The sequence below is a fragment of the Marmota monax genome, unplaced genomic scaffold (assembly GCF_021218885.2).
Source record: "Marmota monax isolate L192 unplaced genomic scaffold, Marmota_monax_Labrador192_F-V1.1 WCK01_AAM20220418_F8-fsc00056, whole genome shotgun sequence".
NCBI classification, from domain to species: Eukaryota; Metazoa; Chordata; class Mammalia; order Rodentia; family Sciuridae; genus Marmota; species Marmota monax.
In genome coordinates this window covers 2,078,265-2,105,155 of record NW_026695212.1, presented here as the reverse complement: position 1 = coordinate 2,105,155, position 26,891 = coordinate 2,078,265, and the positions used below count along the sequence as shown (strand labels likewise).

Sequence of the window (26,891 nt, the reverse complement as noted above, 5' to 3'; positions counted from 1 at the left end):
TGAGCACTCCTGGGTACCAAAAAAGAAGGAAAAAAAGACTTACATAAGGTGTGGAGCTCTGAGACTATCTACCAGAGGAACACATAAAGCTTGATGACATTGCTGTGGACAATGGCTTTTTGGATATGATCCCTAACACACAGGCAACAAAAGCAAAAGCAAACAAGTAGGGTTACATCAAACTAAAAAGCTTATGCACAGCAAAGAAAACCATCATCAGAGTAAGGACTGGGAAAAAAAAATATTTGCAAGTCATATATTTGATAAGGGATTAATATCCAAAGTATATAAGAAACTCAGAGAACCCAATAACAAGAAAACAAATAACCCAATTAATAATATGCAAGGAAACTAAATACACATTTCTCAAGAATATAAATGGCCAACGTACATGTAAAGAGAAGTTCAGCATCACAAATCACTAGGAAAATGCAAATCAAAACCACTGAGACAGCATCTCACACCTGTTAGAATGACTATTATCAAAAAGATAAAAGTTGATGAGTGTTGGCAAGAGTGCAGAGAAAAGGGAACCCTTGCTGTTGGTGGAAACATAAATTAATGCAGTCATCATGGGGAAATTGTGTGGAGGTTTCTCAAAAAACTAAAAGTAGAACCATACCATAGGATCCAGCAATCCCACTCCTGGACATATATCCAAAGGATTTGTTATCAGTATGTCAGAGAGATGTACACTCCCATGCTTACTGCAGCTCTATTTATAATAGCAAGATACGGAACTGCTGGGAGCCATTAGCCAAGTAGGTATGACAATTTCCTTGCCAGCGTACCCCATGTTGCTTAGTGGAAGGACTCGTGGAAATAGGACATTTTACAGTGACATTGCATGTAGGTAACCTTGCCCAAGAACCAGGAGCTAAGATATTGTTTCCATGACAAAGTTGCTGAGGACATGGCTTCTATCTGAGCATGTAAATCTTTAAGGATATTTGTCACATTGCCAGAATTGTCAGGAATGTAAACACAACATTTAACTTTTAGGGTTACAGATGTCCTTTCCCTTAAGATATAGTTTAACAATTTAATGTCATCTGATCTTGCAAAATCCTTTTACTAGTATGACCTCTGTGTCTAATAGAGAAATCTTTAATTCTGTTACTTAGGGCTGGATAACCATACTAGCAAACATTAAGCCTACCTGTGTAGGTTAGAAATAAAGGCCTTAAACTAAAAACTACTCTGGCAGTTCCTTTTGATAGTTATCAGGCATTCCTGTCTGAGAATCTCTTTTGTAGCCTCCAGTTTACTTATTTTTGGAAGTTACATTTAACTATTATTATTATTTAAAATGCCCAGGGATAGCTGCGTTTTGGCTTTGACTGTCTTTGCTAAGTGTTTAAGATGAAGCAAGTCAAACTGACTTTTGTTTCTATCTATTGTTAACAGTTAGCTGAGTTTCCCTGGGAGTCCTCGGGGAACTTACAGCAGCTTCTCAGTTCCGCTAGTGCCGTTTGCGCTAGGATGGGTCCAGGCCTTGCTTGACCATGTGGCTTCCCTTGGAAGCATCAGGGATGTCTCCCTTTTCTGATGACCCTCCTCTTCACAGCAAATGCACTGATTGGCTTTCTGTCCTCCACTGGTCTCATTAATCTCCCTGCTCAGGAGGTTATGTGGCCCAGAGTTGCAAAGCTCTTTGGAGAAGTCCCCTATTCCCTGGATTCAGACTGACTCAGAGGGCAAGAGCCAAATATTGGTTTTCTTAGCAACATGGGGTACGCTGTCAAGGAAATTGTCATACCTACTTGGCTAATGGCTCCCAGCACGGAACCATGCTCAGTGCCCAACACAAGAGGATGGATATGGAAAATGTGGTATATTTACACAATGGAATAGCATTTGGCCTTAAAAAAGGAAGAAAATTCTGTCATTTGTGATATGTGGATGTACGTGAAGGACATTAATGCTGAATGAAATGCGCCAGGTACAGAAAGACAAACTGCATGATTTTAATTATACAGTTATACATGATTTCAATCTGTACAGTTAACTCCTGGAATAGGCTGGGAGTAGCAGAAGTGGGGAGATGTTGGTCCAAGAGTAACAAAGTTTCAGTTAGACAGGAGGAGTGAGTTTGAGATCTATTGCATGGCATGATGGCTTTAGTTAATAATAACATATGTGCCATGGCTGGGGTTGTGGCTCAGTGGTAGAGCATTTGCCTAGCAGGTGTGAGGCACTGGTTTTGATCCTCAGTACCACATAATTAATAAATAAATAAATAGTTATTTAAAATAATAATAATATGTATTCCAAAATTTGTAAGATAGTAAGTTTCAAATATTCTCACCACAAAATAAGCATTCAAAGTGATGGATAGGTAGACTTGATTCAATAATTCTACATGTCATAATATTATACCCCATAAAATCATACAGTGATAATCATAATAATTTGTCAGCTTATAGTAAAAAAAATTTAAGATAGTATACTATAAAATAAAAGGCATAAACTTGAAAAGTTACTGGATCACTCCAGACCCTATGTTGTGGATCCCTAAACCCACAATGAAGCAGAGAGGACTTGGGGGGAAATCCTTGTTTATTGACAACACTTGGCAATGATTCCACTCAATTTAGGAACACTGTGAAAATATGAACGAGATGATGTGCAGATTGTTGGCTGAGAAAATTATAACTCAGGAATTATTTATATAACTATTAGATCATAATAGATCATAAGTGAAAATGTTCCTGCTCTTAGCAGAAGCACATTCTGCTCTCAAGGTCTGTCCTCATGCCCCATGTCATCTTTACTGTACCTATTTCTCTTCCTATATTTATACCCACTTTCAGGTCTTTTCCTTCCCGTTTCAAATCCGGTAAAATTTAGTCTGTTTCCATGAAGAGCCCAGGAATGGAGTTTCTTTGCCCATGGGCTAGCCTATGGGTCAGTCACAAGGGCCAGGAGGACGGAGCATGCTGAGGGACTGAGCTCTGGCCCTGTGCTGCAGAGCCATCTACCTCACCAGAAGTATGTGCCCAGAGGTGGAGGAGGGCTGGCTCCCCAAGCAAAACCAGGGCATTGTTGCCAAAGGAAGGTAGAAGATTGTCAGCAGCAAAGACAGCAGATGTCCACAACCAACAACATGAGACTGAGATTTTTCTCATGTGGACATTGAATGCCCCAGGTGTTAGATATCTTGCCCTAGGTCACACAGCTGGAAAGTAGCAGGGACTGGATTTGACCCCATTCATGTGTATGACAGGCAGAAGGAATGGGGGGGTGTTTTGCAGGCCAACTACAGTCTGGAGGTGCTGTAAACAGATTGGTGAATACTCAGAGGCAAGAGGCAATGGGGGAACAGGGCATCCAGAGCGCCTCTAGGCATATGCCAAGTGCGATGGTTTGGATATTCAATTCCCCGAAGCCTGTGTACTAAAGTCTTGGTCCCCACTTGGACACGATTGGGAGTAGGTGGGAAATGCAAGAGGTGGGGCCCCATGGGGGATCTTTAAGTCCCTGGGACATAACCTCAAAAGGGATCATGGGACCCATCTTTTCTTTCCTCGCTCTCTTACACTTTCTGGCCAGCGAGGTAAGCGTGGTTTTACTCTGCCACAGTCTTCTCCCCTATGACACACTGCCTCACCAAGCACAAGAGCAACTGGGCCAGTTAATCATGGACTGAAACCTGTGAAACATGAACCAACATAAACCTTCTCTCTTTATAAGCTGATTGTTTCAGGCATTTGTTGTGATACCATGAAGCTGACTAGCACATCAGGCTGAAAAATAAAGGAAGAGCTCAGGCCCTGGTGTCACGTGGGTCCAGACTTTGCTATTTGCCAGCTGATGACAGTAGAAAGGACTTAAGTGGTCAGCTCACCGTCATCATCTGCCATACAGTGATCCATGCTTCATGGGACTCTTGGGCAATTAGCATACAGAAAGGAGCTGTGTGGTGCCTGGCACATCAAGCTCAGAAAAGGGTTGATATTGATGTTCTGAAATAGTAGGTCACAGAAGGCAACAAATGGGGAAGATCATGGGAAAATAAGATGGAAAATTATCCATGGGCTTGATTATGCTAAAGATGTTAGCTTTTATTCTTCAGAAAATGAGAATGGTGGAAGGATTTTCACTGGAGGGATGACTTCTTCAGTTATTATTTTCAAAGATCACTCTAGCAGCAATGTGAGAGCTAGCTCACATTTCTCTCTCTCACACACACACACACACCAGGAAGAAGGAGCTTTAGAGACCAAATCAGCCAACATCTTGATCTTGAATTTCCCAACCTTAAGAACTGAGAAGGAAATGTCTGTTGTTTAAGCCACCCAGTCTAAGTGATTTTGTTACAGCAGCAGAGCTGAGACACTCAGCATCAGGAGATGGCCCACAGGGAAATGCATGGAAGCCAGTCCAACCAGTGCCCATTCAGTCCTCAGTACTGTGAGCACAGCCTGCCTTTGTGGAAGAACCACACACACACACACACGTCCTGAATCCAGCCACCATCCAGTGGGAACCCCCAACCCATGCATAGCTGTATCCCATTGGCTCTGGAACTCCCAATTTTGCTGACTTAAGTCAAATTCCTGGTGTTGATAATAAATTCTCATTTCAGTGGCCCACTCATTGCATGTCCATCCTGTGGAGAAACAATAATTCAGCCAACTATTTCTCCTATTCTCAGATGTTTACACTGTTTCCAAATTTCTAGTAATAAATGTACTACATCAACTGAACATTGGAACATTTGACAACAAAGTATTGATTATGTGAATTCTGGCAAGAACACATCACTGAAACTTGGTCATTTTTCTTGGGTTCAAGATACCAACTCTTAAACACTACTTCCTTCTCAAAAGATGAAATTAGAGTTCATTTGACAAAATTCAACAGTTGTGGATTAAAAAAAAAACTTAACCAAAAAGATAATTTCCTAATGATGAAAAGTACCTATTAGACACTCCAGCAAAATCTTAAGGATACCCTTAAGGCACTTCAACACTGGAGTTTCTAGAAGGAAAACATTTTTAAAGGAAAGAAAAGAGGCATCTTCCAGGAAGTAAAGAGATCTATAAACTTAATATCCTTTATTTGCTTATTTTTGTTTTGTCTTGTTGTTGTTTCATGGTACTCGGGATCAAACCAGGGCCTCCTCACACATGCTAGACAAGCATTCTACCATTGAGCTACATCCCCTTCCCCAGTGCTTTTATTTATTTATTTATTTATTTATTTATTTATTTATCTAATTATTTATTTATTTTGAGATGGGGACTTACCAAGCTGCCCAGGCTGAGCTTGAATTTGTGACCCTTCTGCCTTCACTTCCTATAAGTTCAACTTTTAAGGATGGTACTATGAAGATACATATATTTTTAAATGGACACGTTTTGGATCTCCAACATTCCCTTTCTATGAATGTAACAGGAAAACAAGTAAGGCTATGTACATAGATGCATTTATGAGGCTGCTCTCCCCAATGCCTCAACAATCAGAAAACCCGTTTGACAACAAAGTATTGATTGTGTGAATTCTGGCAAGAACACATCACTGAAAATGGTGCTGCAGAAAAGAATTTATTGGAAAAACAGCTAAAACTAGTATGTTCAACATACATTTTTTTTTGCAGATAATTGTGCACACACACACGCACGCACACGTACACTCACACACACTAGGATGTGTTAGAAATATCTATGCCAGAATATCGATGATTCCTTGTGCTTTGTGTCTTCTAAATCTTCTAAGAGATGTATTACTTTTCTGATTAGGAAAACTAACATACTTTAAACACTACCTCAAATGACTGCTGTAGACTGCAAAGAAAGTAGTTCAGAAACGTAAAGAGATTCTAATGGGAGACAGTAGCAGCTGCACACTTGGTCACAGCTCTCTATTCATTTAAACTCCTCAAGACCATGAAGTTCAATTGGATTCTTATTGTTCTATTTTATTAAAACAAAGGAAGAGGGTAGGTCTAAAGGATAATCTACATGTGTACATGTATATGTTCACGCACAAATACACACACACCCTGTTTAGTTACATTTGGGAACCAGCGATTCTGCCAAATTGGGAGTGGGTCATGGACACCCTGCAACCCAGTGATTGGACTGGGGGGACATAGAGCTCACTGGGCTGGTTCCCTGGTTCACGTGACCAAGTGGAAGCAAAGGAGGGAGTGACAAGAAGAGGAAAGGTCACCACAGTATTTCATGCATGCTCTCAGACAGAAAATGCAACAACCACCACACAATGAGAATTTTTATGCATATGTCTTTGTAATCAGTACAACTCTTCAGGACAAAAGAGACCAAAAAATTAAAAAAAAAAAAAAAAAAAAAAAACAGGAATACAGGATTTTAAACAGTTACAGCCCATAGGTCGACATTACAAACTAGGTTTAGATCATCTGGAGGCTTTTTAAAGAGGACTGAGGTGCAGAATTGACTCCCAGAAAAGGTGCTGAGAGGGTAGACTTATCTAGAATAAAGGAACTGCTAATCATTAAGAACTTCTGGTGTTTGCATACAGTCCAATACGTGGGGAAGAGAGCAAGTCCGTACTGGTCTTGGTACATGCTGAGTGGTAGAGGCTACTGCACATTTCTTTATTTTCTAAAGTAGGCAAGACTCATAAGTTGGTGGATTCGCATCGTGATTACTTGATACCAGGCATGCACGTGTTATTGGTACAGAGTGCTTTAACAGGAAAACTGCTGGATTTAAAAAATTCTGACAAGGTCATTTTTACCTCAAAGGACTGTTACCCTTTCAGTTGCTCATTCATCCAACCATTAGTTATCCCAAACTATGTGCCAGCTTATCTGTCCTCTCTTCAGGAAGGCCAGCCCCAGAGTAGGTGAGAAGAGATCATGACAGGGCCAACACTAAGATAGCCAGTGGACAGCTCCACCTCACCACCCGTCGTCCCCAACCACGAGACAGCGATCTGACTCCTGAGAGGAAAGAACAATTCCCTGTTCAAGCTGAACAACCTTCAAGGGGAATGTGACCATTGTGAGGCATGTGGGACTGGAGGGAGGGGGAAGAGGTGGAATCATTCTTATCTGCAAAATTAACAGAAGGGAGAAAATCATGCCATTTACTTAACTTTGTTAAATGCAGTGGGTCTCAATTCCTGGGGGTGGTAGGCAAAGTCAGCCCGACTCTCCGCCCACTACCTTCCCAGGGAAACAGGCTGTGGGTATAGCTGCTTGCTAAGAAGCTGCATGCAGATGGCACAGACTCAAGGCTCAAACTGCAATCACTTGTTAGTCATGCTTCCCATCTTCAGTTCCTTTGGGGGTAAAAATACCACAAAGGGGGAAAAAATGGCTTTTCTCATGGTATATGTCATTCTTGCATTTTCTGTTTTTAAAAGTCCACATAACCACACTCTATTTTATTATAAAAATCAGTACCTCTCCTAGTTAACAAAAAAAAAAAAAAAAAAAAAACCTTCTCTACAATTATAGTTTTGGCTTCAGAATTAGCAAACCAATTAGATCAAGTTCATATTCATGGCATCAACAATATTCCTGTAAGCACTGCCAAGGTCTTTCAGAGGTGAAGATAAAGATGTCAATCCATTCTTCCAATGCTGGTCAGGAGAAGGGGATTGAGGACTGATCCATTTGTTCAGCCAAAGGGCGGGGACATGAAGCATTTTAAAATGAACTACCTTTTCAGGGTAAAGAGGTCAGAGCTGGTTTTTTGAAACATCATCACAGGACTTGAACATCTAGAGAGAAGTCCTTGGAGCCTTGGAGTCAGGAGAGAGTGTGAATGGCTCCCCAGTCTTGGGTGGTTCAAGCTCTGTAGTCAGTGTATCTGTGCACAAAGAGCACTAAGCCCACCTACTGCACTGGCTAAGTTTCCACGTGGCTAAGTCACAAGGAATACTGAAGTATTTACCTCGAGTAAATTGAAGTGCTATATCACCTCTGTGTGGCTCAGAGTTCCCAACTGCATAGTGGAGACAAAAGGTGCTATCTCTGACCCACTGGGACCAGGGCAGGAGTGGAGTGGGTGAGAGAGAGCTAGAAAGCACTGGGTCCTTCTCCAGAGAAAGGCAGTGTTCAAGTAACAAAGTACTCCAATCAAAAAAAAAAAAAAAAAAAAGCACAAAATTCAAGTAACAGAGTCGCAGGTGCTATGTTCTGGCTTTTGAGCAGAAGCTGTGTGCACCTGCCATGGAGAGCTGGTAGGTAAATGAGCTGCATGGCTGAGGACGCAGGAGAAGCTCCCTGCAGAGCCATCGAGTCTTCTGTACCACTGAGGACTCATGCTCTTCTAGAGAGGAGAAAATGAACCTGGGGTGGGGAAGCTGAGTGGAATTAGCAAGCAGTTCAGGGTGATTGATTAATGCATATTAACTTCTGTTCTCTGCATATGACCTTCAATTTGGTTATCAACCTAAATTTTAACAGATTAAAGGTTTTCTTCATTTTGGCAGTAGAAACAGAAAGGTTACCAATTTTTCTCCTATGCTTTAGCATAAGAATTCAAAAAACAATTTGGAGACAGGTACTGAGGGAAAATCCACACACACAAAACGTCCCCTCCACCACCCCCAATAGAGCAGGAAGAGGAAAATCAGGAAGTTTTTGCAAATGAGAAACTTATTTTCTTTTTACAGTTTTCTGTTCTAGCAAGCTGGTGTGTGCATGCTTGGGTAACACCCAGAGAACTGGAAGGTTTGGGGGTTTTTGTCCCAGGGATCCTGAAAGGCCCTCAGGACAGGACAAAAGAAGGCTTAACAGTCTAGATATAATCTTTTCTAAATAGCTCACACGGAAAAATTGGGAAAACTTCACACTTTAAAACCACAATATTAATTCTGTCATGAAAGTCCACTCCATCAGTTCTCCAGTGGAGAGAAAACATCCCTACTCCAGTTCCATCATAAAACTCTCCGTTCCCAGCTTTATGGGATGTTGTTGCTCATCTCTGAACCTCCTTATTCATCTTCACTGGCAAATGAAACCGGACGGGTGCAGCTGGAACCCTTACACAGCGCGCAGAGGCGAGTCCAGCACAGTGGCCAGGAGATATCATCGTTTTTTAGTGCCACTATTCCCGCCGCTGGATTTGCTGAAGCTCCTGCTCATCTGAGGAAAGTGCATGGTTGGGGTTCTTTCTGTTGGACCATATAATCCCAAATTCCTGGCAGTGGCTGATTTCCTCAGTGGCTTCACACTGGGGAAAGGGCTAAAGATGGGGGTTTTTGAGTGGCTGCCTTGGGGAGGTTTGCTGGTGGCTTTGATTTCTCCAGGGGCATCTGGTAGCTCTGGAACATGCAGTTGGCAGGGCGGATGCACCTTGGGCTCAGTTTCAACAGCAGCATCCCTTTGGTTCAGTTCCAAGGCTTCTAACTTCACTTGAACCGCAGACACATCGACATCAGCGTCCCCGAACACGGGCTCTGGAGACTGTCCTTCAATTGTCCTACCGATGCCACCTTCAGAGCTGCTGCCTTCTTTTGCAGCGGGGGCTGCACACCTGGAGGAAAACTCCTCTGCTGCCCCCAGGCTGTTGGTCTTACAGCCCTCGTTCTGCTCCTCAATCAGCCCTATGGTGTCCCCACAGCCCTGGTGACTCTTGCTCCTCGGCATGTTCTTCTTGTGGACTCGGATGTGAGTTCGCCATGGAGAGTTGAGCTTTGTTTTAAGATCTTCATAGGGGACAGGAGACAGTTTGCCTCCTGCATGACCAGGGATGTGAATGACTGCATTCTTGGCAGCTCTGTTCGTCATTTTCATCTTCTTCCCTAAAAGAAGGTGGTTTATAACTGGAGAATTGTTTACCTGAGATGGGAGAATGCTGGTCACTGGTCCTTTGTCTGAAAGAAATGGTGAAAGGCTGTGTGAAAACACACCACAGAGAAACACCCCGACCTGAAGAGTGATCACATGGAGGTCTTCCCCGCGCCCTTTCCAGAGCCATGTGACCGAGGGCAGCAGAAACTGAATTCAACCCTAGTGTCTGGGGTGCCCATTTCCCTCCTGTCAAAGAGGCAGATACTGGAGGGTGAGGATACAAAAAATAAATTAAAACTACAGGGACTTTGCCGAGACATCATTACTCATGACAGCCCAGACTCTCTAATGTCTTTTACAGACAGCTTTTGCTCTCAGTAACAACCTCAGAGGTCCTAGATCTGGAAAACCTGGGAAAAAACTTTTTTTTTTAAATAATTCGACAAACATTATGACCATATGGATAATCAGTTGTCAGCTTCTGCGAGGTAGGAAGAGAATGCACAGCATAAATATGCTATTATGAAGTGAGAGAAATGCTAAGAAGGTAGCAAAACTGCAGTGGAATCACCAGCTGCCCAGGTGAAAAAGCACTGGGGGGGTGTTGAGAATAAAACCTAAGGATAAAGAACCACTCCTGTGTCTTCAATGGACTTTGACAGCCAACTGCAAACTGGAAAGCACCAAGAGCTTTGTTCTCCTGGAGAGCACTGTGGATAGTGGCGGTACCTCCTCCAGAGGCTCTTATCAAGTTCCTTTTCTGATACAGTGTTAAACACAGAAGGCCCCAGGAAGGTGGTAACAGCCAGAAGTGGTATGGAGAAGGTCCCTCCATCTTTGGGTGGACATCCTTCCTCCTTGACATCCACGTCATCTGGCTCACTTCTCTCCACCAGTCTCTACTGTTGTCATCTACCTCCGGTCACACCTCAATCTTTAATGAAAACTGACAACTATCTGTTCTTCATCTCATGTCCTACTTACCGCAACAGTGTTTTGTTTTTTTGTTTTTAACGTCTCTGTTTTTTTTTTTTTACTGTCTCTGTGACTGGCCCAACTATTACCTATTCTCATAGTTCCTCAACCTCTCCAATTCCATCCTAAAGCTTATTACCCAGCTCTGCCTTACATGAAAAAATATTTAACTCTAATATTCCTCTCTTTGACTCTTCTAGCTCTTAGGCCCTCAATCTAATTATACCCGGTACTGAGCCACAGAGACTTCCGGTTCCTGGATACCTCAGTCTTCTCATAATCTCTCATGTATCTTTGTCTCACTTGCACCCCACCCTGCTAGAAACCAGACTGATCTTTTGACCACTGCTTCACTGGTACCCCACAGTCCAGTGCTCCCTCTGCCTCTATCACACATCCTGGCAAAACTCCCACCCTCAATCTAAATTCCACATTCTCCTTCCTAAAAGAGAGCCCATCAAATTCATGACTTTCTATTTTGCTGGATCCTCAATGATACCAAACCATCTTTTTCTTTCCCTCTACCATTCCTTTCAATCACAATCTTCATTACTTTCCTTAAGCTCCCCCTTACTCCCAACCCACAACTTATTCAGCAAATAACAAATAACTCCCAATTTCTCCATGAAAGCAAAACTCTGAAAAGGCATCAACTTCCTGTCCTCCATAACCCAGGAAGCTAGAACTGCAACCACCACTTTCCACTAAGTCTCAGAAGCTGAAGTCTTTTGCCTCCAGTTGAGGTTCATCACTCCTCCTGTGTGGTTAACCATATCATTTGTCATCTCCTCTAAAGCCTTGCTACTCAGAGTGTAAGCCCCACCCAGAAGCACCCACATCACCTAGGAGCTTGTTGGAAATGCCTAATCTCAGCCCCCCTCTAACCCTACTGAAACAGGAGATCCCCAAGTGGTTGATATGCACACTAAAGTTTCAGAACCAATGCTGTAGAATTTGGCATCTAAGCAAGAATCCTCCCTGCAGAAGAACCACATAAACCATGATCTAGAGCAGGTAACAGTAAGCTTTTCCTGTAAAGAACCAGATTGTAAATACTTTAGCCAAGGTAGTGTGAAAGCAGCCTCAACATGTAAGTCAATGAGTGTACTGGTGTTCTAATAAAATTTTATTCATAAATACAGGCCATGGGCAGGACATGGCCTGTAGACCTCAGTTTGCTGACTCCCTGACTAAAGCATAAGCCACTGAATCAAATTAACATCCAACAGCAATTGTTCACCATCCCACCCAAAGATCTGTACAGTGCCCTGAAAAAGGACTGCATGATGAATCAGAACACCTCGGCTCTAGCCCTGGCCTGACCGCTCATTACAGCTATAAACCCTGGACAACTGTTAAGGCTTCCTCAGAGATTTAAGAACAAATAAGAAAACAGGTGTTCCAGTGTTATAAAAATTAAAATGATGTCATTGCTAGTTTCCTTCATGATTGCTTTCGTAATGCTTCAAGCGCAGCCTCTTCCTCCTGATAACTGGAAGGTGAATTCAGTTTTTGTGCCAGATCAGTCACATGCTCACAAGCCACTTAAAAACATGTCAGATTTATATCGCAGTTAATTCTGGGCAGGCATCAATTTTCATTAGGATATTCACTTACAGTAAGAAAACCCATTCCCAAATCAGCATATATTAAACAATAAAGCAGATTGCTCACTGAGATTTGGAGAATTAAAAAAAAAAAAAAAAAAGATGAAGCCTGACAATCCTTGGAAAAGAGCATTTCCTTCTGCATTATAACTGTTCCATACATTCTCCAGACACTGCTAACTCATCTGGGAGGCACAGGCTTTTCAATGGATTTTTTTTTCCATTTCCCCTGATGACAACATCTGTTATATTACTACCTAAATGACTAGTGTATAGTTTAATTTACTAGCACACCAATGACTAAATTCTATTTTCAAATGCATGAAATTCCTAAGATTCCTCAAGTCCAAGGATTGTGTGACTTTGCAACATTCTCATCATTTGTAAAACCCCTCTCCACAAGCCCACAGAGTAAAGATGTAGTACCATCGACGACTGCCTGCTTCTCGGGGCCTAAAAAGAACCCATGGTCTTTTTCTTCTTTAGAGCCTGATAAAATAAAATTTTAAGTGAGATGCTAAATATGCTATTGTGTCTTGTCAGCTGAGTTCACGGAAACTGAGCACCAGTTAGTAATTCTGAGGCCCTCCGAAGTTTATTTGTCCTTCGTTACACAAGTTGAGATGGAACTGAAACTGACTCAAAGAATCCATTACCTGCCCTGATGTACACCTGGTGGACCTGCTGCTGCTGCTTCTTTTTGATCCGCGAGTATTGCCGCTTCAGGGCACTGATGTCTGTGGTCATGCGTTCCATCATCATGCTGTTGAATGCCGCGTGGTATTCACTTCGACAGGAGTTGATGGCTCCTGGACTCAGCTCTGCAATATTATTGGATTTCAGACTCTGCTCCTCATTTGGTTCTGCGCTCAGGGAAGACACACAAAGAGCCTGTCAGTGGAGGGGAACCAGGATTAAATGGGACTTAATTACACTAAAACTCAGTATAGTATTTCAGGAAACTGTAAACCTCAAAAAAATAACTAGAAGTTGTCCAGTCCTTATTTACTTATTAGCCTAAGTCGAAATGAGCTGTGTGGGTTCATTGATTTTGTTACCACTTTGTTCATTATACAGACATAAAACAATTGCTTCCAGATAAAAGTCAATGTTATTTTCTAAAATCCCCTTAGAAAGATATACCACCAGATGTCTAAAATCATTTGCAGATTTCCATACAACTGCAAGAGGATTTATAAGGGATTGACAGCTTCTAGAGTTTAGACATTCATTAAGAGTACATTTTCCTTAAATTAAAAATACACTGTACCTGCTAGAAATGAATGTTTTGTTCATTTAGCAAACACTTCCTGTCTACTATGCATGTTACATGTAATGTGGTTTCTGCTCCTGTGACATCTACAACTTGCAGAGCTGTCCCTTAAATAAAATTGTGATTATATCCAAATTGGTTTCTAGACATGGAATCAATATTTAAAACTAGTGCTCAAGTTTCTGACTGTGTTTCTGTAGTCTGGACCTGTGGCTCAGGCAATTACTGTAGTGAGAAAACACTCACAGACTGTGCAGGAGAGAGAGAAGCAGGCTTTCCTAACACAATATGTCAAACTGACCTGGGAACCACCTAAAATAAGACTGAGAGATTTCAACTATCTTAATATCTGCTGAGAATGTCTTTCAAATAAAAGCCGAACATCTCATAGATTCCCTTCTCTTCCCAAAAGAGAAGAAAATTAGAAGGGGAACTATTAATTTGAACAAAGTCAATAATAAAGACTAATGATAAAATTTAGGAGAAAATGATAGTGTCATCCTGGAGTACAAAATTGCACAGACAGAAAAACAGAACAAAGGCCCAGACTACAGAAACATAGTCAAAAACTTCAGCACTTATATTTAAGATAGTTCCATGTCTTGAAATAAAAAGCTGAAATTCAGGTAACAAGAAAGGGGGTGGAGGACATTACCAAAATCAAGAGGAATTTTGATGGATTCAAAAAGATGAAAGACCCACCATGGACATATACTCAAAGCAGTATGAATGCAGCCATTAGGAAGGTTCAAATGCAAAACAAGCTGCGGCTTGGGGAAAATACACAAAACTGTCACACCAAAACAGCAACAGCAGCCACCACCACCACCTTCTGAACAAGAACCAAAAAATGAAAGGTAAGCCCCCATGATTTCAAGAAGGCAGTACAGTGGTGCACTCCTGTAATCCCAGCAGCTAGGGAAGCAGAGTTCAAAGCCAGCCTCAGCACATTAGCAAGGCCCTAAGCAATTCACTGAGACCCTGTCTCTAAATAAAATACAAAAAAGGGATAGGGATGAGGCTCACTGGTTAAGTGCCCCTGAGTTCAATCCCAGTACAAAAAAAAGAAAGCAGTACAAAGTTAGCAGATGGCACAGAGACTGCAGAGGTGCCTCTGTCTCTGTTTTCAGCATATCTCTATCCTCTGTGAACAGGGAAAATGGACTTCCAACCAGAAGAGGTAGAATAAATATCCTAAGGAGGAGCTGCCATCAAATGGGAAAGAACTTAGTGGGAAGACCACAACTACTTCCAAAGAGCTCATTCACTGCTAATGCCCAGACCACAGGAAGTCTGTTCTGTGCAGGAAGTAAACATGACATAGCATTGGATCCAGAGCACCACATTTTAAGAGGGACATTACCAAATTATAGGACAGTAGAGGTAAATTAAGAGAATACTAAAAGGCCTGCAATCATATCGTATTACAAATGCTTGAAGGAATTCTGAACTTGAGTCTTAAAGATAAGCTTTGGGGAATATGACAGCTGTCCTAAAAGATTTGAAGAGATGTCAAGATAGAAGGGGGGCAGACTTGTTCTGTTTTGTTACAGAGGGAAGAACTATTAGAACTGGTAGATGAAGCCTGACTCTTTGCATCTAGAAATCCTGAGCTAAGGAGAAGAATCTAGCAAAACATCTTATGAAATAAAGAGTTTCTCATAATTCAAGAAATTAAAGTAGAGGTTACCATAATGTTTTGGGGTTAAAGATTTAGTCCCATAGGGGAAGAGAAGCCAGTCTATGATGAATTTCAATTAAACTCAGATGGATGTATTAAGCACCTACTATATGCCAGGCTTTGTTCTAAAGATCTAAGCACACAAAGTTGAATCCGATTAATGGGAAGCAACAGTCATCATAAAAAAAAAAAAAGAGGTATGTTCTGTATGCAAAACACAATACAGAGAGATCACATCAAATAATAAAGTGGATTTTGGTTTTGGTTTTTGCTCTTTTGTTGTTGTTGTTTTTGTGGCACTGGGGATTGAACTCAGGCCTACCTTGCACATACTAGGCAAGTGCTCTACCACGAAGCTACATCCCCCAGCCCTGATTTTAAGTGTTTCTAATAAATATTTTTAATGTTAATAACCAGGTTCAGGGAATTACTGAGGCACATATAGGACCCAATGATAATTCCCCTTGTTACAGTGATCAACACATGTGATGATCTAATCAACAGCCAGCCTCTTTACCTTTCATCTGCTTTTGGTACTTCTGCAGTTCAGGTGCCAGGAGCCCACTGAAAGGTCCAAGACACCCTACGGCATCAACAATCGCATCTTCATCATCTGGGTCATTCTCCTCATCACTGTCTCTCACCTTACCATGTCGTCTTGGAAAACATACAAGAAGAAAAAGAAACAGTCCAAGAAAATAGTGGTATTTTTAAAAGAAGTAATACACTCACACTGTTTAAATGACATATTTACATAATTATATGAATTACAAACAGACTTTCCTTCCATCCCTGCCAACTTCTGCCCAGTCCTTGCCCCACTTAATTTACACAGGTGATCTTTGCTACCAGTTTCTTATGTAGTCTTCATTTACCTAGGTATAAATATGCAAAGATAACTACACAGTTTAATCTTTTTCCTCTTTTTGCAAAAATATTAGCATATTATACATATTCTTGTGTATCTTGTTCTTAATCATAGAAGAAATTTTTCCATATTGACATAAAAACATGTTGTACATATACAGCTTATGTTATGGAATCAAGCTGCTAATGATACCTGATTGTTTCCAATATTATACTATAGTAAACAATTCTGCAATAAATAATATTGCACATACTGTGTTTTGCATGTATGAAAATAAATCTATGGAATAATCCATAAGATAGAAATACTGAGGCAAAGGATATATGCATCAGTGATTTGGGCAAATACTGACAAATTGTCACAAAACATAGTAATTAACCTCTCACAAGCAAAGTATAAGTGTGTCTATTTCCTATAGCCTTATCAACAGAGGACATTATCAAGCTTCTAAACTTTTGTCAGAACTTTTTTTTTAAGTTTTTTTTTCCATATTTTTATTGGTGCCTTATAGCTATACATGAGGGTGGGATTTGTTGTTTCATAATAATACATGCATGCAATATAATTTGGCCATCAGCATTCCCCAGTATTTCCCCTTTCCCTCACCTGGTCTCTTTCCTCTATTCTACTGAACTCCCTTAGATTTTCATGGGATACTCTCCCCTCAACCTTTCTTTTCCTTTTTCCTCTCTAGTTTCCACATATGAGAGAAAACATGCAACACCTTGACCCTCTGAATTTGGCTTATTTTGCTTAACATAATGTTCTCACATTTCATCCATTTTTCTGCAAATGACATAATTTCATTTTTCTTTATGACTGAACAAAACTTCATTTGTATAAAACCACATTTTCTTCATCCATTCATCTATTCATGGATACTTAGGCTGTTTCCAAAGTGTGGCTACTGTGAATTATGCTGCTATAAACACAGGTATGCATGGATCACTCTAGTTTAATGACTTTAATTCTTTAGGCTAAATACTGAGGGAACAGTGGTTCCATTCTTAGTCTTTTGAGGAATTTTCATACCCACTTCCGTAGTGATTGTACTAACTGACAATCCCACCAACAGTGTAAAAGTGTTCCTTACTCTCCGTATCCTCTCTAGAATTTATTATTGTTTGTATTCTTAATGGCTGCCATTCTGACTGGAGTGAAATAAAATCTCCATGTAGTTCTGATTTGCATTTCCCTAACTGCCAATAATGTTGAACTTTTTTTTCACATATTTGTTGGCCATTTGTATTTCTTATTTTTTTTATTTTTATATATTTCTTATGAGAGTTCTTCCTTAATGCATGCATGTTATTTTTTTAAGAGAGAGAGAATTTTTTAATATTTATTTTTTAGTATTTGGCGGACACAACATCTTTGTTTGTATGTGGTGCTGAGGATCAAACCCGGGCCGCACGCATGCCAGGCGAGTGCGCTACCGCTTGAGCCACATCCCCAGCCCTGTATTTCTTATTTTTGAGAAGTATCTTTGTATAGTTCATTTGCCCATTTGTTAACTGGGTTATTTGGTTTTAGTGTTTTTTGAGTTCTTTATATATTCTAGATATTAATCCTTTGTCAGAAGAGTAGCTAAAAAAGATTTTTTTACCATCCTGTAGGTTCTCTCTTCACATTCTTAATTGTTTCCTTTGCTGTGCAAAAGCTCTTTACTTTGATACCATCCCACTTACTAACTTTTGGCATTATTTCCTGAGCTTAGGGGTCCTATTGCTTGTGCTATATAGTTTCTGGTCTAATTCCTAGGCCTTTGATCCATTTTGAGTTGATTTTTGTGCAGGGATTTAGTCTCATTTGCTTATGGATAACCAGTTTTCACAGCACCATTTATTAAAACAGCTATCTTTTCTCCAATGTATGTTTGGGGCACCTTTGTCCAGAATCAGATGACTGTATCTGTGTATGTCTGTCTCTGTCTCTTCTATTCTGTACCTGCTTTTATGTCAGTACCATGCAATATTTGTAACCATAGCTCTATAGTATAAGTTGAAGTCAGGTATCATGATGCCTTCAGCATTGCTTTTTTGGCTTAGAATTGCTTTGGCTATTCTGAGTCTTTTATTCTTCCAAAGGAATTTTAGGATTGTTATTTCTAGTTTTGTGAAGAATGTCATTGGTATTTTGATGGGGATTGCATTGAATCTGTATATTACCTTTAGTAGTATGGACATTTTAATAATATTAATTCTGCCTATCCATGAACATGGGAAGTCTTTCCATTTTCTTGTATCTTCTTCAATTTCTTTCTTCAACATTCTATAGTTTTCATTGTAGAGATCTTTCACCTTCTGGTTTAGATTTATGCCTAGGGTTTGCTTTTTTGTTTGTTTGTTTGTTTTTGTTTGAGACTATTGTAAATAAGATTGTTTTCCTGATTTGAGTTTCTGTCAATCTGACAGATAAAAAACAATTTAAATTTCTAGTTTTACACAGCATTTCTCATAAACTTATTGATGCTTTTTGCCTATTCCTGCCATTTCATCACTTTTCAATTGGGTGGACATTTTTTAAAATTGATTTCTAAATTTTTTTTTATATTTGAGATGTCAGTCCCATTTTGTGTATAAAACTATTTTTTAAAAAATCTTTTTGAGTTAGCTAATGAAGGTTTTGTTTTATTCTGTTTTGGTTTTGAGCATAAAGAAAATTATTTTTAAAGTGCTTAAATTTTTTACTTTGTTTGAGTGAGTTAATAAGGCTTTCTCAATTCCAAAGAAGTGGAGGAATTATTCCACATTTTCTTCTGCTAATTATTTCATATTTTTTTCCATTTAACGCTTTCAACCATATGAAATTCATTCTGATATATGATACCCAATATGATTCTACCTTGCTTTCCAGATTTACCATTTACTAAATGGCAATATCTTTTAACCACTGGGTTTTTTTTTGTTTTGTTTTTTTTTTGTTGTTTTTTGGTTCTTTTTAGATATATATCACAGTAGAGAGTATTTTGACATATTATATGGATACAAAGTATAATTCATTCTAATTAGGATCCCATTTTTGTGGTTGTACATGATGTGGAGTTTCACTGGTGGTGTATTCATATATGTTATGTCCGATTTAGTCTACTGTGTTTCCTATTCCCACCCCCTATCTCTTCCCTTCGCTTTTTTTTTTTTTTTTTTTGACCATTCATATTTCTTTTGTGAAGTGTCTGTTCAGTTCCTTTGCTGGGATTGATTGGGTTGTTTGGGGGATTTTTTGTTTTGTTTTGTTTTTTGGTGTTAAGTTTTTTAAATTTTCTATATATCCTGGAGATGAATGCTCTGAAGCACAAGTGGCAAAGATTTTTCTCCAATTCTGTAGGCTCTCTCTTCATGTTCTTGATTGTTCCCTTTGCTGAGAAGAAGCTTTTTAGTTTGATACAATTCCATTGGTTAATTCTTGATTTTATTTCTTGCACTTTAGGAGTCTTGTTAAGGAAGGCAGTTTATAAGCCAACATGACAGAAAGTTGGGCCTACATTTTCTTCTAGTAGGCACAAGGTCTCTGGTGTAATGCCTAGATCACTGATCCACTTTGGGTTTTGTGCGATGTGAGAGATAGAGGTTAAGTTTCATTCTGACTACATATGGATTTCCAGTTTTCCCAGCACCATTTGTTGAAAAGGCTATCTTATCTCCCATGAATGTTTATGGCACCTTTGTCTAGTATGAGATAACTCTACTTATATGGGTTTGTCTTTGTGTCTTCTATTCTGTACCATCAGTCTGTATATCTGTTTCGGTGCCAATACCATGTTGTTTGTGTTACTGTAGCTCTGTAATATAATTTAAGATCTGGTATTGTGGGCCTCTTATTTTTCCAAATGAATTTCATGATTACTTTTTTTATTTCCTTGAGGAATGTCATTAAAATTTTAATAGGAATTGCATTAAATCTGTATAATGCTTTTGGCTATTTTGACAATAATAATTCTGCCTATCCAAGACCATGAGAAGTCTCTCCGTCTTCTAAGGTCTTCTTCAATTTCTTTCTTTAGTCTTTTGTAGTTTTTGTTGTAGAGGTCTTTCACCTCTTTTTGTTAGATTGATTCCCAAGTTTTTATTTGTTTGTTTGTTTGTTTTTGAGGCTATTATTAATGGGATACTTTTCCTAATTTCTCTTTCAGCAGATTCATCATTGGTGTATAAGAATACAATTGATTTATGGATCTTAATTTTATATCCTGCTACTTTGCTTAACTTATTTATGAGTTCTAGAAGTTTTCTGGTGGAGTCTTTTTGGTCTTGCAAATACAGAAGCATGTCATAAGAAAATAGGGTTAGTTTGAACTCTTCTTTCACTATTTGTATCCCTTTAATTTCTTTCTTTTGCCTAATTGCTCTGGCTACAGTTTCAAGGACTGTGTTGAAGAGAAATTCACCATTGATTTGATAGGCCAATTTTTCATATACTAGATTCTGTATATATATATTTGTTAATTTCTTGTCTTTATGGTGTTTTTCAATATTTTTATTCTAATAGCAGAATGCATTTCAATTCATTGTACACAAATGGAGCACAATTTTTTCATTTTTCTGGTTGTATACAACATAAAGTCGAACCACATGTACAGTCGTACGCATACCTAGGTTAATGATAGTCATCTCATTCCACCATCTTTTCATTTCTCTTTATGGTATTTTAAATTAGCTCAGCTGCTTGTGCACACCAGTTCCATACTCTTAATTATGAGAATTAAAATATATTTTTAAATAAGGGGCTTGCTAAATACTCCTTCAGTGTATGTTCCAAACTTCTGTGGAAAGTACAGTTTTAGAAATCTCTCTTGAATTTAAATTAAAATCTTTAGGAAAGAGCGATTCCAATTTTTAAAATTAAATTACTTAAGACCAAATTACTTCGTACATATTTCCAGGTCTTAATAAATATTAATTTATAATAACAAATCGAGATGTTAAGTCTCGCATCATGAAAACAACTTACCCAGAAACTGAAGTGGGTTTAGCTGTGGCTGGGAAGGGTGTAATGTTGTAGGTGTACTTTTCCCTCAACTCTGCCAGTTGTGGAAAAGGGAACGGTGCCATAGAATAAACAGTCTGAAAAACAAAAGTGAAAAATGTCAAGTCTGAAACAGGGGCCTGATACAGCTATTATCAAGCCCAAAAAACACTAAAGTTTCATGAGATTGAGGATGAAGAGGAAGATAACTGCTCCTCACATGCCAAGTGGGAGAGATTATACTTCAATATCCCCTTTAAAAAAAATAATACTGCAGACTGAGAATCTTTATTCAAAATCCAAAATGATCCAATATCTGAAACTTTTTGACCACCAACATGATGCCACGAGTAGAAAACTCCACACCTGACCTCATTGCAACAGGTCGCAGGCAGAATGCAGGTGTGCTAAAGATATTACATAAAATTACCTTCAGGCTATGCATACAAGGTGTATGTGACATAAGTGAATACCATGCCAAGACTTGGGTCCCATCCCCAAGATTTTTCAAGATGCATATGCAAATATTCCCAAATTTGAATCATTTCTGATCCCAAGCACTTTGGAGAGGACTACCCAATCTGCATTGAAAAACACAGCAGTTGAGTCCTCAAATCCACCCAGCTGCAGCTGGGCACTCCAACTGGTGAACAGGGGTGGGCAAATGGAGGCAGTCTGGCTTCCTCCTGTCATTTGATAGATGGGGTAACTCAGAGAGCTATGGCTCCTGACACCTCTGTATCAAAGAACTCATCAATGTCCTTCATATGTAGAGCTTTTTTTTTTCAGTGCTTTGATGATTTCTGTAGACATTAATGTTAACTTTCTAGATGCAGTTAAGTCTCGTGAATGATCTTGTGATTGACCGCAAGTTTTCTCCAAAGATACCACCTTTTCAAATGTCTGTGAATGAGTTCTAGGTGAAAATTGTTAGCTGTTATTTTTAAAGGGAAAAAGAAAAAAGAAAAAAATGACTAAGGCAGAGACAATCAAAACTATGAAAAAAATAAAAAGCATAGAGAAGCATCTACACTTCACCAGAATCTCAAAACTATGTATCATAACTTCAGCAAGAGTAGTCTTACTTGCCCTCTTATTTTTATTATTTTATTCCAAACATATTACTTCAATCCTTCAGGTTCTTATTCACCAGCTGTATCATCCCCAAAGCAAAGGGGACAGTAAAATACTATGACCCCAAATGATGCCCCCTTTCTGTTCCTAAAACCTCACCAAGCTAAAGGAACAACAAGAGCAAGTCTGAGCTGGAAAGTCCAGATACATATTATCTTTCTCTTATACACACTGGGAACTAGGGCAAGTTAGTGCAGTGTTATCTGGACAAAGCTACTTTCTTGCATGTACCCCAGGACAGTTGCTCTTAGGGATACTGGTCAGACAAACAAACTAAGCAAGAAAACTAAGTAAGTGATGACGTCACTGTTTCTACAGCCTAAAAAATAAAACCCCTCTTGAGGGGGGATGGGCACCATGGAATTGAGGGCACCATGGAAAGGATGTGTGTCACTTGTCCAGCCAACCACTGCAGGACAAAACGCCGCAAAGGCAAGAGCACTGCTTGGCAAAGCACCGTGAGAGACGGGAGTGCTGTCAACCTGTTGCCACTGAATTCTTCTTAGGACACTATTCTTGGTACAGTCACTGATCTCTCGTAAGCTTTCCCCAGTAAACCATATGTCTCCCATGCTGTCTCTGGGCACTTTTTTTCTGGGCTGTCTGCAATCTACTGCATTGCCTGGGCACAAACTGAGCTGTGGAAAAGACACCAGCAAATGTATATTATTCGTAGTTTCATTTTCCCAGGATGCAAATCAAATATCTTATGACACTTTTTTAGGAAAATATTTTGAAAGCGGTATTTTTCATTTCATCAGGACTGCTTCTCCGAAGGCTGATGTGTTTGCTCACAGGTAGGGAAATGAGGGCTTCGAAGGGAGTTTAGTTGTGCTGCTGTTTCACTTTGTAGTTCTGTGCACTGCTGTGACAGGTCATTCTAACAGCCTCCACATCTGACTGCCCCTAACCTTTGTGGTATCCACTTACACTTTACCATAACAACCCAAGATCCCAAACAAGTAAGTGTTGGCTAAAATTCCTTCCCTTCAATTTTTTATGCTTACTGTACAAAGCTACACTTCAGGACCACAAAAGTCATCTCTAAGTTGTCTTTTTACATATGCTACATTTTTGATTGATTATATCCAAAAGGCTGAGAAGTGGCATAAATTTACTCAGTAAACTATGTCTCTCACTTCCAAAAAAGAAACAGAAGACATCTTGTGGCTTCCATTAGCCTGAAGTGTGAGATTACATCAGTTCCCAAATTTTTGGACTTCCTTTCCCTCGTCTGAAAAGTGAAGAGTATGAAACTCAGGACCAGGGTTACCTCCAAGAGGGGGTAGAAAGGTCAGGGAGAAATATTTGAGGGTATTCACCATGTTATTAATGTCTTATATCTTAAGCTGGGTGTTGGTTATGTAGGTTTTGTTATACAATTCTTAATACATTCTGTGCGCCTAAAATAATTCATATGATTTTATTAATAATGTGGTCAGAGTGAATGCCCATGTTCTCTGAGCTCACAAAGTATCCAACAGCTACCCCTGTAGAACTCTCCCCTCCTTGCTCATGTGACCACATCTTAGCTCCATGCACCCCTTTGAGAGGAAGAAAAAGATGAGAAATTCTCTCCTTCGCACCCTAACTTTTGACCCAGAGAACAGTACCTCCTCTTGAACCTCAATAGGAGCAGCATGTGCCCAAATATACCGACCACCATATACCAAACATGCTTCCACAGTTGGGGCAAGAGCCAACCCTCAAAGGAGAATGGGAGTGGGGAAGGGGGACGGGAAGGAAAAGAAGGAGGGGGAAATGGAGGGTCATGAACTGAAATTGATTTCCACTCATGTATGAGTTTGTTGGGAAGAACCCAGCTACTATGTATAACTGTAAAGCTCTAATAATCATCATCAACCCGCCCCCTCGTTCATGTGATCTTCTGTCCTTAACAATTGAGAAACTTGTTTTAGGCATTTAAGAAAACCATAGCAATTGGAATCAACTTTAAAAGTTGAGATTATTAAATAATAAGAAGATGATTACTAAATGCTAGGAATTTCAAAATTCCTTACAAGTGAAATGTCTCGCTGAGGACAAAAAGTAGGGTGTCCAGTTAAAGATTTGCCTGTTTTATTTTTGCCAGTTTTGTAGCTGTGTTAGAAAATTCCCTTGTCCAGCCTTGGGAAGGAAGTTTGGAAGAGAGGAAAGGCAAATTCCTTCTACCTCTACTTCTCCCATCCTGCCCAGGGTGGATGGTCTCAGCTCACTACAGCTAGACACCTGGCCAAAAAGGAAACTGGCTCCACTGGGCATTCAGGTCTCTTCCATTAAAGGCTTTCCCTTCTCTATTGTTTACTTGTAGTTAGTTCTTTAAAGAAGTAATCAGTGTTCCTGAAACAAACTTGTTTATAGTTCTTCACGTACATTCACTCACTTACTCGAAGGGCTCATTGTGTCTGAGGCAGCTCTGTCCCATGAGCCTAAGTATCCCTGGCACAACCCTGCAGCACTCAGGGTACACAAAAACTTCTAAGCTTAAACCTGGGGCAGTGGCACATGCCTATAATCCCAGCAGCTTCGGAGGCTAAAACAGGAGGATCCCAAGTTCAAAGCCAGCCTTAGCAAAAGTGAGGCACTAAGCAACTCAGTGAGACCCTGTCTCTAAATAAAATACAAAATAGGGTTGGGGGTATGGCTCAGTGGTCAAGTGTCCCTGAATTCAATCCCTGGTACAAGAAAAAAAAAAAAGAAAGAAAAGAAAAGAAAAACCCTCTAGGCTTCCAACTTATAAATTGAAGATTTTATAACAGATTCCAAATCTCTTAGAGCCAAAATATGTATAGTAATAGAATGTTAAGGTTCAAAGGAATTTAAACATAATGTAATTCAACCTCCCACCCACACAGAAGCCTCTTCTAGCACATCTCCAACAGATGGCCTCAAAGGCGCTGCCTAAACACTCCCAGTGATGGGCACACACTATTCTGCAGGACAGACGGTTTTAATTCTTGACAGAACTAATTAATCAAACATTGTCTCTCTATTGAATAAGCATCCACATCCTTGGGATTTCTACCCAATCACTGACGGAAAAAAGCGAACAGTGTGGGTCCAAGAGCACGTCTTGCCTCATGTCACGTGAGAACTGCCTTCAGATAATAGAAAATCACTCACAAACACTTTGGGGTGAGGTTTCTCAAGCACCTACAACTCTTCTGATATTAGCATCTAACCAACATTTCTCTACATTGCCCTCAAGGAATTTACCAGAGATGTGGTGGAAAGTCCTACTGAGATTCAGATAAACTGCTTCATCGGCACTCCCCCAATTTCCCTACTTAACATTATCAATTTAAAAGAAAAAATATAAAAAAGGTTGGGGATATAGCTCCGTGGTAGAGTACTTGCCTGATATGTAAGAAGCCCAGCACCATTCCCCTGCCTCCCCACCCCCCCAAAAAAATGGAAACCGCTAATTAAAGGAGTGATCTTCAGGGGATAACCCAGCATATTAGTTTATGTACAATATTTAGAACAGAAAGAAACAGGAAAGCCCAAAAGAGAAGAATCCTTTCATATCTTTGCATTCAACCCACATTTTTCATCTGGAGCAATTTCAAGTTTGCTGGAAGATTTAGAGTGTATTGTAGCCAGATCACAATCATTGAATTTTTTTTAAAGTAAATTCAGGAAAGAGTGGATTAGAATGGCATTCACCATTTCCACCCCACTCCTGACCCTTGTGCACTAGGTCCTCTTTCCTCTTCAGCCCCTGTGCACACTCTTCTCAGGGCACATAGGAGCCTATATGCCTCATAAGGATAGACCACACATCTTCTCCCCATATGTATCCCCAGCATGTGGTACAGTACCTGACATTTAGAGATGCTCAATAAATATTTGGAAAAGCTAATGCAGAGCCTAGAAAATGTGGCTGGGGCATTGATTTTACAAGAGTACCAAGAAATACAGATGGCTTTAGAAAGTAGAACGATGAGGCAATCAAAGCAATAAGTATGGACAATTACTTAGGCAGCCAAGTGCTGATGACTGTATTGGAACAGAAGGAAAGAGAAAGGAGGGTTGTACCTGTGAGTTTTGTTTAACCTAGTGAACACTGATTTAAAAAGAAAAAGCAGAGCCAGGTGAAGTAGGACATGCCTGTAATCCCAATGGTTCAGGAGGCTGAGACAGGAAGATCGTGAGTTCAAAGCCAGCCTCAGCAATTTAGCAAGGTGCTAAGCAACTCAGTGAGACCCTGTTTCTAGATAAAATACAAAATAGAGCTGAGGATGTGGCTCAGGGTTTGAGTGCCCCTGAGTTCAATCCCCACCAAATAAATTCCCACCAAAATAAATTCTCTGTTCTATTTTTTTTTAAATGAAGAGAAAAAAGAAAAAGTAGAAAACTAACCACAGACTCTCAATGAGCAGCTCTCGTAAAAGGCAAAGTGCTAAGCACAGTCCATGTCCTCAAAGAAATTACAATACAATTGAGGAAATGAGAGCCATCTTGAATCAAGGCAGAAGATGAAGAAAACTTTCAAGAGGCACAAATAAAATACCCAGGGAGACAGGAGACGATTTTGTTGAAACTGAGAGAAGTTTCATAAAGGATGACGGCCTCTGAACTGAATTTTCTGCAGGAATCTTTTGAAGGCAGAAAAGCAAGACTGTGGAGAGAACAAGGCTAAGGAGGTGTGTTTC

General features: G+C 39.8%; 1 protein-coding gene across 7 annotated transcripts in view; it reads right to left on the bottom strand.

The window, feature by feature from the left end:
• Window positions 1–5,530: 5,530 nt before the first annotated feature.
• Tbc1d30 (TBC1 domain family member 30) overlaps window positions 5,531–26,891 on the bottom strand; it is a 116,071-nt gene continuing 94,710 nt past the window's right edge. For 5 of the 7 annotated variants that reach the window (XM_058574647.1, XM_058574646.1, XM_058574645.1 and 2 more), the window contains 5 exons: window positions 21,088–21,200; window positions 15,787–15,926; window positions 12,972–13,178; window positions 12,742–12,804; window positions 5,531–9,816 (listed from right to left, as the gene is read on the bottom strand). In XM_058574647.1, the coding sequence (XP_058430630.1) occupies window positions 9,029–9,816; window positions 12,742–12,804; window positions 12,972–13,178; window positions 15,787–15,926; window positions 21,088–21,200 (1,311 nt within the window). In that variant the 3' untranslated portion in view covers window positions 5,531–9,028. The remainder of the gene's footprint in view (window positions 9,817–12,741; window positions 12,805–12,971; window positions 13,179–15,786; window positions 15,927–21,087; window positions 21,201–26,891) is intronic. The other 2 variants (XM_046430606.2, XM_058574649.1) reach the window with 1 other exon arrangement.